Here is a 13,169-nt window from a genome sequence, read left to right as displayed (position 1 = left end):
ATGGATTTATACTTTTTAACACCTGCTGAAAGCTTGATCTAACTTGATTAATTTATCAAGAACCAACCCAACATATATTAACCTATAATATCAGCATTCCTTACTTTCATGAATCAAAAAGAGAAACTATGGTTGAAGATTTTTTTCACATAAAAGATGATGAGATTGGAAGTTAGCCATTTTAATCTAAACATTGAATTAAATGATGAACCGACTGAAGATTCGAATTTTATAATAAAAAGAGGAAAAAAAATAATAGTAATTAGATGAAAAAGTTAGGAGTGCTATACAAACAAGTTTCTATAATAACACTGAGATTATTAAAGAAGGAAAGATCAATTTCTAACTTCAAGTTTGTGTGGATTCTGAAAAAAGTTGCAATTGGATATGTGGGGTTGATGATAATAAGTTACTGAAATAGGAAAGTGTTATATATATTGCTACCTGATGACCCCCATGAAAGTTACGACAAGTCCCCCTACATATATTATATATATGAATAGAGAACAAATTAACTTCCTTAGTGCACTGCTCAAGGTTTATATGTATATTATACACATTGACAGGAACTTGAACTTCTGCTTATTATACAAATCTGGTAAAATTAAAACCATACATTGTTTTACCTGTATGCTTCATTACTGAAATCCACTTCTCTGGCAGATTAATTTATGAAAAGCTTAATACCACATCATGCTAATATAGTAGTAGAAGGAGCACTGCAATTTCAACACTGATAGGGGAACTGAATCCATTATTTAGCCAGCAGTACTACTGCAGACATACTATTGAGAACTGCAGGCAATCAGGCAATCAGGCAATATACTTAAACTTATAAAGGAGGAAGCATTACTTCTCACCAAACAGGTAACCCAGAGATGAATCTCCACCAGGAACCGATTTAACTTTTGTTGATGGGCGATCCTGAAATTCCATAATACACAGTTACTTAGGTTAAAAGCTAAATGAAGAGCTAATACCATAGGTTTCGACATATATTTGGTAACTAACAACTCACAGTTATAAAGTTCCCTGAATTCTGTCCTTGAGCCCTTGGTAATTGTTGGTGTTGCTGAAGTTTTTCTCTTTCTGGTTCTTTGAACTTGATTTACTGGGAGCTGGGGGCATCTCTGCGGTAACATCTATCCCATATGGGGGCTGGATAGGTGGTGTCACAGTTGGTGCACTTTGCTGCTCATCATCACCAAAGAGGTAGCCCAAGGAACTTTGGCCGCCTCCGTAGCTCCCACCTCTACTCATAGTTTGGTTACTGCAAGATTTAGCTAACAAGTAAACTTCAGACAAGGGAAAGAAAGAAAGGGAATAAAAACCCTAATATCTGTTAGGTCTGTGTATTTATGGATGGAATGACTAGCTTATTATATATATGTTAACCTGGGATACTGATTAACTGCACCATACCTACTAGGCTAATTGTGTACATTAGTAATAAACAGTAAAAAATACATGGTTTAATATTGCAATTTGCAACATAACTGGGAATCCATTATTTTAATCCAACTTCTGACTTGTTTGGTTAGTAATTTAATAATATAAAGAAAAAATTATTTATTACATATGCATTACAATAATAATTAGAAAAAAAATAGTTAATATAAATTTAAACTTAAAATTAAAAAAATAAAATAAAATCTTTTCAAAATATGAAAAAAATCATTCTCTTTTTCAAAATAAATCATGTATTTTACTTCAAATTAATTTGCTGCTAATTAAAATATGTTGCGTTATAAAGTTTCATCATATGAATCATGAAAATCTTTTTATCTCTCTTTCATCAGGCACATCAATTTACAGTGATTAATTACCCATCCTGTCTATGAGTTAAAGAGTATCTGAATACCACAAAAAAGCATGCTTTAGTTTCAACATAAAGCACCAAAGAGCAAAACCAGACATACAGCTAAAGTCGATGAGTATGGTATAGAAATTATCTTCAAGCAGGTGTTGCCTGCTTTCTCCTACAAACCTCCTTAGGTTAGGGAGGCTTAAGTGAAATTTCAGAAGGAAATTATATCATAAAAAAGGAAATTGGGGCTGACTATATTAAGTTGCTGAAATTGTCTGACAGAAGAAAAAGTACTGTCCAAAAGTATCATATAATGTTTTTGAGCTAATGCTTCAGATCAATTAATCCTTTAGCAGCTCGTCCACCAAGGACATCAACAATTATATATATGTTTTTTCTCTGATACATGTCTGAGATGCCAAGATATGGTGTTTATGTGACAAAACATAACTCAACCACCATAACATGCAAGTTAGAACAAAAAATGACCCTAGAACTGTCCCAAGGCAAAGTTGTAGAGATGAGTTGGTTAAGTGTTCAAATCAGGTGGGCTCTATCAGTCATCGAAACTAATTCAATAAACCATAATTGTAGGGATTAGTGGGTTTTATTTGAATAGAAGGTTGACACGTAAGGGACATTAGAATTGCTTAAGGCGTGGTCATTACCTAATACGTGGTTAACATTGGAGGGCCATTTGGGGCTGAACTGTTGAAGCATCTAGCATTCCAGCTGGACTTACCATCTTTGCAACTTACGTTGTCCAATCAACCAATCAAAGTCAGCGAATTAAGGTGAGGATACCACACTATAAAAAGTACAAATAAAACTGGGATTTTACTATACAAAGATAAATATGGCATATCAATCATGGATTGGATTCATGACACTTTACAAAGCACGTTATTTAAACAGGGAGTGAGGGTAAACAGGGTTAAATCAAGAGAATGGGTGCCTTTAACCCAACATATGCAAAAGGAAATCATAATTTCATTGGTGCTATTGATTGTGTTGCAAAATGGGCCCATTACTGACTTGTCTTCCCCTCTCTCTCTCTCTCTCACACACAAAAAAAAAAAAGAAAAAGAAAAAGAGTAAAGAATATGAAAAAGGAAGTAGGCTAGTTTGATTGAGATGGTAAGGTCCGGTAGGAAAGAAGCTTGTAGGCCAAAGGAATCCAGCTTCCAGCTAATGCTCAATTACTACAGCATTTCACCACGAATAAAGATAACCTGTCTCACCGCTGCATGAAGACGGTTTCCTTGTAAAACAAGTACCAATCATTGTATTAAAAACTTGAAAAATTTGACACATTCTGAACTAAGCTTTCAGTTTATCGAGGTTTTGCAAGACACTATCTGTTTCCCAATATACATAGTTATATATCTTTGAGACCTTCTGAAATTCTATGGCACTAAAATGATATCTAAGTGCTAACCACCAGATCTTTATGACATTGAAATTTTCAGAAGTGGGGCTAATAAACCTGAAATGGAAATGGATTTCAACCTTAATTATGTCTTATTAAATAGCATATATAGGCTCTTATTTGAAACAAAAAATGTCTTTTGCTTTTTCTTTTTTAGCAGATGCAACCAAATATTTCAAGCAATTTAGGGCATTAGAAAGGTTACGTGGACGAGAAGCCAACCAAGGAGTTGATCAGATATCATGTTCTTTCTTAAGTGGGTAAACATATACATTCATGTATGTATGTATAGTATGTTAGTATCATAAAATTAATAAAAAAATTTTATTGGCTCACCACGTGTGTGGAGTTATGTCTCGTATTTTTCGGTTTTTTTTCTCTCAATTAAACTCTATTTTTAGTTTCTCACTTAAATTCTGATTAGTATAGATTATTTCAATATTAGTTTCCTAAAACTCTAATTAGTGTAGGTTATTTTAATATTATTTGACCTATAAATTTAGCCTATAAATAGATTTTTTTCACCCTAAAAAATAATTACACATTTAGGTATTAGCTTTTATAAGTTTTTAGAGAATTTTGTGTTTATATTTTGAGGGTTCTTATTTCGAGTTTCGGGGTTTAGTTTTATCTCCATCTTTTGTACTCTTCGTTTTTTCTCTATTTTAGTGAAATTATTTTTTCCTGTGGTTTTTTTATCCTCCTTGGAGGGATTTTTCCACGTAAAATATTTGTGTTCCATCTTTTCAAATTTTTTCGTTATTTCATTTATTCATTACTTAAATCGAACCATCGAGGCCCTAAAAATAACATAGAAACGAATCGGGACCAATTTGAAATCATTTGCAAAGTTTAAGAAAAAGTCATAAAATTTTGAATACAGGGGTCACACGGTCATGTGCCTCACACAGCTGAGAGACATGCCCATGTCTCAGGCCATGTAACCTTCGAAATAGGGACATACGGTCGTGTCTCAACCCATGTCTTCACCTGTGTAACTCTCTGAGTAGGGTCATACGGCCATGTCACACACCTGTGTTCTAGGTCGTGTGCTAGTCTGTGTCTCTAACTTCCATACAAAGGAACTCTCAGATGACACACGACAGAGTTACACGCCCGTGTGTCAGGTTGTATGTACCCAAAATGTACCTAAAATCAAGCCATTTCCAATCCATTCCATGCATGACTTTTCCACCGATATACACACCCTTTAAATTAGCCTAAGCATATTGAAAACACACATTAACGTACCATTTCCAAGTCCCAATTCAATTAACCAATATGCCATACAAGGCACTTCAATATATATCAAGACATAACCTACCTAAACAAGTCCATATGCCTAATTCCATGCATACAATTCTAAGCCATTTAAATATTTAAACATTCTTCACTTAACCATTTCCAGTAACATACAAAACATACCATAACAAACCATTACCAAGCCATTACAAACTTACCAAAAGAACCTTATATAAATGCATTTATAAGTGACCAAAATGACTTACTTAAGCAAGCATTATAAGTTCATCAACAAACCACATCATTCAAGCACAAAACACACCAATATATCATTTTACATGTTCATTAAAAACACCCTACACATGCCATTATAAACCATTGGCCAAAATATTAAAAAACTATCGATATTTATGCTGGATAGTGTGATAGATCTCCAACAAGCCTCCAAACTGATTGAGTTTCTGATAAGCTATAAAACATTGGAAATAAACTACATAAGCACATAATGCTTAGTAAGTTCATAGAAAAATAAAACATAACTTACCATTCATATACATATCATAAAGTATAGGCATAATATAGCCCAAACCACAAGCTTGGCATAAGCCTATACATCATCATCAATACACAAGTTAGTGTGTTTGTACATATGGTTCAAACGAATTCACCCATATCAAGAAATTTGCACATGTATTCATATCATTTAGATCACCAATACTTTTCATAGGTTCATGATACATTTCATTTGAACACTTACCCTTTCCATTTCCTTTTCATACCCGTTGAACGATTTAGAATTACATCAGATACCCGGGAAAGCTCACACGAAGTGTGCCTTTACATAACTGTAACCTTTCCTGTACATCATTGCTCACACGAGATGTGGGTCGGAATGTAAGCTACACTATGCTACTCACACGAGATGTGGAGTATCTGCAACAAATGCAGGACCTCAGCTATCAGTAGGACATTCAAGACCAACACCCGAAACATGGAATCCCTAATGGCGTGTCATTTATATCCTACGAATTCCTAAGGTTAAACCGGGACTTGATAAATGCCATAGTATTGATTTATTCATTCATAGATCATTTTAAATTATAAATAACATAATAACATACAATTTAAAATAGTATTAATATGATAACCATTTATACGAACTTACCTCGATAATTAGGGCGTAGAAGTTAAATCGAACTAATCCGAAGCTTTTACTTTGCCTCGATCTAGGTCAGTACGTGGTCTATCTTGATCTAAATAGACAATTTCAATCCATTTAATACTTATAGTATTCAATTTAATCCACATTTCATATTTATGCAAAATTACTATTTTGCCCCTAACATTTTAAGTTTTTCACAACTTAGTCCTTAGGCTAGTAACTTAAAATCTCACCATTTCAATCAAAATCCATGTTAACCAAACATGCAAGGGACCTTGAAACAACCCATGCTTAACATCATTTCACATTAAAACCCTAGAATTCATACCTTTAAAATTTAGTCCCTAATTTCCAAATTTCATCAAAAATCACTTTGTAAAACTTGTTTATTTATTAACAAAGGTTCATAATCTAGCATTAAACATCAATAACCATTAAAAAATACTTATAGAATAATTCTCAACCTTTAACAGTTTTACAAATTGACCCCCCGGTTTAGCTAGATTAAGCAAAAATGATCTCAAAAACATAGAAATCATTAGAAACAGGATTGAAATCACTTACATGCACACACTTGAAGTAGTCGAACCTAAGAACCCTAGAAATGGTGTTTTCTTTCTTCAAATTTCGGAGGAAAGAAGATTGAAGAAGATGAATCCTATTTGGTTTTATTTAATTTAGCTTTTAATTACACAATTACCTATTTAACATTTAAAAACTTTAATAATTTCATGAATGCCTTACCATGAATATCCACTATCTTATTTAAATGGTTTATTTACCATTTAAGTCCATTAGATTTCCTTTCCATAATCTTTTAGCCTTTTTAACTAATAGAACTCCACTTTTACTCATTTTAAAATTTAGTCCTTTTTGTTTAATTAACTAAATAAACCTCAAAATTTCTTAACGAAATTTTAATACAACCTTACTATAATCCCAAAGATATTAAAATAATAATAAATTAAAAATTTACTCATTAAAATTGTGGTCCCAAAACCATTGTTTTGATATCGCAGAAAATAGGCTGTTACAACTCTTCCCCCTAAAGGAATTTTCATCCCCGAAAATCTTACCAGAAAATAGGTTCGGGTATTGTACTTTCATAGTTTCTTCCGGTTCCCAGGTAGCCTTTTCTATTCCGTGTCGTTGCCAGAGAACTTTAACTAAAGCTATACTTTTATTTCTCAATTCTTTAACTTCCTGAGCAAGATTCTGATCGGTTCGTCACTATACGCCATATCTAGCTAAATCTCAACATCTACATGTGAAATAACGTGTGAAAGACTTGATCGATACCGTCGTAATGTCGATACATGACATACATTATGAATCTTTTCTAACTCTAACATTAATGCCAATCATTAAGCCATTGGCCCAATCCCCTTAATGATCTCATACGACCCAATGAATTGCGGACTAAGCTTTCCCTTACGACCAAATCGAAGAACTTTTCTTCAATGAGATACCTTTAGAAATACTTTGTCACCAACTTGAAACTCTATGTCTTTTCTTTTCAAATCTGCATAAGATTTCTGATGGCGGGAAGCTATTTTCAAACTATCACGTATTACTTTGACTTTTTCTTCGGTTTCTCGAATCAAATCAACACGAATAACTTTTTCTCACTCAACTTAGTCCAGTATAAGGAGTTTGACATTTTCAACCATACAAAGCTTCATACGGAGCCATTTTAATGCTTGCCTAATAATTGTTATTGTATGTGAATTTAATCAACAAAAGAAATTTCTCCCAGTTACCTTCAAACTCTAAAACACAACATCAGAGCATATCTTCAAGTACCTGAATAACTCGCTTAGACTGACCATCGGTCTGTGGATGAAACGCTATGCTAAAATATAGTCAGTACCCAAAGCTTCATGTAACTTGCTCTAGAATCGAGACATAAATCGTGGATCCCTATCAAAGTTTACAGAAATTGGCACACTGTACAGTCTAACAATCTTGGAAACATACAATTCTACCAGCTTCTCAAGAGAAAAATCCGTACACACAAGAATGAAATGCACAGATTTCGTCAAACTCATTTCCATTTCTATTCTAGAATCATTATAGGCTGCAATAAACTAGAAGGTACCTGATGCTCGGCTTTAATTTGCTGACAAATCAAACATTTCGATGCAAACTCTGAAATCTCTTGTTTCATATTTAGCCACCAGTATATCTGTTTCAAAACACCATACATTTATATTGCTACCAAGATGTATCGATAAGCTACTGCTGTGAGCTTCCTGTAAAATCTTCTGAATAAGATTAGAGTGTCTCAAAACACAAACTTGTTTTTAAAGTACAAACTGTCGTTTGAACCAACATGAAAATTTGAATTAGATGTCGACTCAATCTGTTTCCATTTAGCAATTAAATTATCGTCACTTTTCTGAGCTTCACAAATTTGTTGCAAAAACGCCGGTCTAGCCTTTAATTCAGCAAAAATTGAACCATCACCAATTAATGTCAACTGTGTATTCAAAGCTCACAAAGCACACAGAGATTTTCTACTCAGTGCATCAACAACAACATTAGTCTTTCCCGGATGATAGTCAATGATCAAATCATAATCTTTCAACAATTCAAGCCATCTACGTTGTCTCAAATTTAAATATTTCTTTGACATTAAATACTTCAGGCTTTTATGCTCCGTGAAGATATGACATTTTTCTCTGTACAAGTAGTATCTCTAACTCTTTAAAGCAAATACGATAGCTGCAGTTTAAATCATGAGTTGGTTAATTCTTTTCATGCAGTTTTAACTGTCAAGAAGCATATGCTACCATTTTGCCTTCTTACATCAAAGCACAACATAAACCAGTCAATGAAGCATCACTATAAATTAAAAATTCTTTACTGGACTCTGGCTGAACCAACACAGGTGCCTTAGGTAACAATGTTTTCAACTGATTAAAACTTTGTTGACACTTTTCAGACCATTCAAATTTGACATCTTTTTGAAGTAGTTTCGTCAACGGCATAGCAATCATTGAAAATCGTTTGATAAATCTTCTGTAATATCTGGCTAAACCAAGAAAACTTCTAACTTTAGACATATTTCTCGGAGGCTTTCAATCCACTATAGCTGATGTTTTGCTCGGATCAACTCTAATACTGTCTGTCGATATTACGTGTCTAAAAAATCCAACTTCTCAGAGCCAAAACTTACATTTGCTGAACTTAGCGAAAAATGTTTTTTTTCTCGTAAAGTTTGCAAAGCAATTCTCAAATGCTAGGCATGCTCTGTCTTATCTTGTGAATATATCAGAATGTCATCAAGGAACACAATAATGAATCTATCTAAATACAGTCTGAATATTCTACTCATCAAATCCATAAGCACAGCAGGTGCATTGGTCAAACCAAATGACATAATAAGAAATTCATAATGTCCGTGCCTAGTACTAAAAGTTGTCTTCGATACATCCAAGTCTTTAACTCGTAACTGATAATATCCAAAACGAAGATCGATCTTTGAAAATACTATTGCACTTTTCAACTGATCAAACAAATCATGTATATATGGTAATGCATAATTGTTCTTGATCGTGACTATATTGAGTTGTCAGTAGTCAAAACACAATCGCATAGATCTGTCCTTTTTCTTTACAAACAAAACAAGAGCACCCTTAAGAACAAAAACTGGGTTGAGTAAAGCCCTTATCTGTCAACGCTTACAATTGTGTTTTCAACTCTTTTAAGTCTCTATATGTCATTTTATACAGAGCTATCGGTATCAGAGATGTTCCCGGCACTAACTAAATAGTAAACTCAATCTCTCTAACTGGTGGTAACCTTGGTAATTCTTCTGGGAATACATCTGTGAACTCACATACAATCAGAATCGATTCTATCTTTAATTCTGAAACTCTAGAATCAAATATATATGTGAGATACGCTTTACAACCTTTTCTAACATATATCTATGCGGTCAAAGCTGAAATTACATTAGATGTACCATCCAATCTATCTGATTCAATTTAGATCCTTTCACCATTCTAACATTTGAACATGATATACTTTCTTCTACATTTCACAATAGCATCATGTAGAGTTAACCAGACCATATCCAGAATCACATTAAACTTATAAAGGGTAATAACATCAAATCAACCAGAAAGTTGCAACCCTGAATCATCAAAGGAAAATTTTTACAGACTTTATCAACTAATACATACTGACCTAGAGGGTTTGTTACTTTAATCACAAATTCAGTAGACTCAAACGGTATTTTCATATCCAACACTAAAGTTGTGCATACATATAAGTGCGTTGACCCCGAGTCAATCAAAGCATTAACATTAGTATCAAAGATAGAAAATGTATCGGTGATCACATCAGGTGCTAAAGCTTCCTCTCGATCTCGCGTAAGCCCTAGCTGGTGTCCGTGCCTTAGATCTAGCAGTAGAATCTTTCGTTCCACCTCGGCTATTACCCACATTTCCAGTGTTCTGGGGTGGTCTCCCTCTAACAGTCGTGTTACCTGAACGAGTATTTTGAGCCTTTTCCTTATCAGACCTTTCTAGGTAATCTCTAAGATAATGATCGTAAGAACCACATTTAAAACACGACTCGCCTTTCAATTTACATTCACCGAAGTGTCATTTATTACATTACTGACATTCAAACTTGTTGTTCTGAACACTACCCACACTTGTTATAGATGTAGCCTGAGGTTTCGAATTCGAATGTTGCTTTCCACTATCTCTCCCAAAATAACCCACCAAAGCTGATGAATGACTATGAAATTCTTTTGATTTCTTTGATAGAGATGAGAATGATTTTCCCATAGGTCATTTACCCATATCTCGAGCATATGAATCTGCTTTTCTTTTTGCCTTACTAAGTTCCTTGGCCTTGTGTGCTCTATCAACAAAAACTACGAATTCTTTCAGCTCAAGAATCCCGAATAACAACTTGATGTCTTCTTTTAAACTATCTTCAAACTGAGTACACATAGCAACTTCTGTTGGTATACATTCAAGAGCATACTTGATAAGTCGTACAAATTCTCTTTCATACTCGACCACAATCATTCGACCCTGTTTTAACTCTAAAAAATCTATGCGTTTCTTGTCGAGGAATCTCTGACTTATATATTTCTTTCTGAACTTAGTCTGGAAGAATTCCCAATTTACACAATCTCTTGGTACTACCGCGGTCAAAGTGTTCTACAACTGATAAGCTGAGTCTTTCAATAGAGAAACAACACATTTCAAGCATTCAACTGGTGTACACGATAATTTATCAAAACTTTAACCATGTTTTCCAACCAAAACTCGATTCTCTCTATATCATCTTCGGCTACACCACGAAACTCTTTAGCCCTATACTTTCAGATTTTATCTTACTTACACACATTGGTTCCAAACCCCGAGGAACTACGGGGATCAGTTTGGGTAAAGGTAGGCAAGGAGTTTGTTGAGCCATTGGGTTCGTTCTCATGAACTCAGTAAACCATTCAGACATCATCTAGAAGAAGCCTCTCTTCCCCGACCCTCAATGTGACAGCCCTAATGTGACCCTAGTCGGAAAGTGGTTTCGGGACCACAAAACCGAGTCATAAAAATAATTAACCGTCATATTTGATGCTTATTATATGTATATATGCATGTGTGAAAATTTCATGTTTGAATTTTGTTAATTGTAAGTGAATTTTATTAAATAGGACTTGTGTGAGAAAATTTAGAAATGTGCTAGGAAAAAGTTAAAGTGGCCTATTGATGCATGTTAGAAAATGCTTGTCCTTGCATGTCAAATTACCCAAAACTTTAGGTAGTGGCGGCCATGCAATGGGTTAAACATATTATAAACATTTTGTGTTAATGTGTTATGTTAAAATAATAAAATAAAAGGTTGGTAATAAAGTAATGAAAAGGGAGGGTGATGAAAACAAAGTTGTTTCATCCATACTCCTCCATTGCCGTGAATTGAAGGAAGAAAGAAGAGGAGGTTCGGTCACTTGGAGCTTAAGGAGGTTAGTCATTTGTGTTAGATTTTCTTTAAACTTTAAGCTTGTTTCTAGTTAATTAGCTAGTTTCTTACATAACCCATGTCAAAATTATGAAAATCTTGGTGATGGTTTGAGCATTCGGTTTTAGTTATTAAAGGATGAGATTGGGTTATGGTTTTAAGTTTTATGAAGAATTATTGAAGAGAAGGGTTTTAGTTAGTCAAATGATAAATTCTAATGTTCATGAGTACAATGGCCAAACATAGATTTGTCTAATGAATTGAACAAATGCCGTGTGAGTGATTGAAATGAATGAGTTGGAGGTTGGATCATATTAAGATTGACTTTGCACATAAATATTAAGAGTTTGATATTTTTATGATTTTTGGAAGGTAAATAAGGTTATGCTCAAGTTAAATACAAGATTATGGCTGATTTGTGTTTAGTGAGTTTGACCAAGGACTTTATGTGCATTCGGTTCAAGTAGAGTAAACGTGATGGTAGAAAATGGTTGTTAATTGAGATAGTTTAAGGTATTTGTAAGTAGTTTGAATAAATGAACAATAATAATAATAAATCATCTAGTGAATTGGTGTAATTGCCGAATTTGAACTAGAAAGTTATTGAGTAATGTTTGTATGTTAAGTGATAGAATAGAGCGAATGCTTGGAATGTGATATGTATGAATTATAGGTTGGATTAAAGGCTGCTATGTTGCCTTATCATTTTCGGGAATGTGCTATGTCAAAGAAATTGAGGGTTGATGTTTAAGTAAGGTAAGTATAGGTATATTCGGCTTGTAGTTTTATAAATGTGATATGAGTATTTTGTTTTGTAAATGAGTAGTAAGTATGTTAAGAATGGTTCTAAAATGTATATGGATACTGTATGATTGTGTTTGATTGGGAAGTAAATTGTTTGATTTAGCTCAAGAGCTTAGAGGATCAAAGTTGGATAAGGGAAAGGAAAAAGTGGTCGAATAGCCGTTGAAATCGTTCGACAACATCCGAGGTAAGTTTTCGAGTAATGGAACTTAGTTTATGATTTGTTTAAGTCATGACATATAAGCATAACAAATAAACGGTGATATAATGATTCTGTTTGAGTTATATATATTGAGGTAATTAGTTCATACTTATGACGGGCAGTCGAATGCGTATAGAGATTATGTTATAAAGCAAATCAAAATCATGCTCTTTGTATGTGGCTATTGAGCCGAAAATGGTAATGGTTGATAAGTGTCTTGTGTTTGAATTCTGGTTATGAAAATGAAATATAGATGTGTCATGATTTATTGATATATGTGCTTGATTATTCGGATGATATCCGGGCTAAGTCCCGAAGGCATTTGTGCGAGTTCCTATATCCGGGCTAAGTCCTGAAGGCATTTGTGCTAGTGAATATATCCGGGCGAAGTCCCGAAGGCATTTGTGCGAGTAGTTGCTATACCCGGGCTAAGTCCCGAAGGCATTTGTGCTAGTGACTATATCCGGCTAAGACCCGAAGACATTTTTGCGAGTTGCTATATCCGGCTAAATCCCGAAGGTACTTGGGTTTGGAAGTGAGC

General features: G+C 34.0%; 1 protein-coding gene across 1 annotated transcript; it reads right to left on the bottom strand.

The window, feature by feature from the left end:
- Positions 1–463: 463 nt before the first annotated feature.
- Positions 464–1,439, bottom strand: LOC108469036 (protein SPIRAL1-like 5). The gene is given in 3 exon segments (XM_053031616.1): positions 464–924; positions 1,019–1,056; positions 1,059–1,439. Coding segments are annotated over 3 exon segments (315 nt in total). The 5' UTR covers positions 1,261–1,439; the 3' UTR covers positions 464–849.
- Positions 1,440–13,169: the final 11,730 nt, after the last annotated feature.

The sequence above is a fragment of the Gossypium arboreum genome, chromosome 8, assembly GCF_025698485.1.
Source record: "Gossypium arboreum isolate Shixiya-1 chromosome 8, ASM2569848v2, whole genome shotgun sequence".
NCBI classification, from domain to species: domain Eukaryota; kingdom Viridiplantae; phylum Streptophyta; class Magnoliopsida; order Malvales; family Malvaceae; genus Gossypium; species Gossypium arboreum.
Note: the sequence above shows the minus strand (reverse complement) of the source record. Positions and strands in the feature narration are given on the sequence as shown.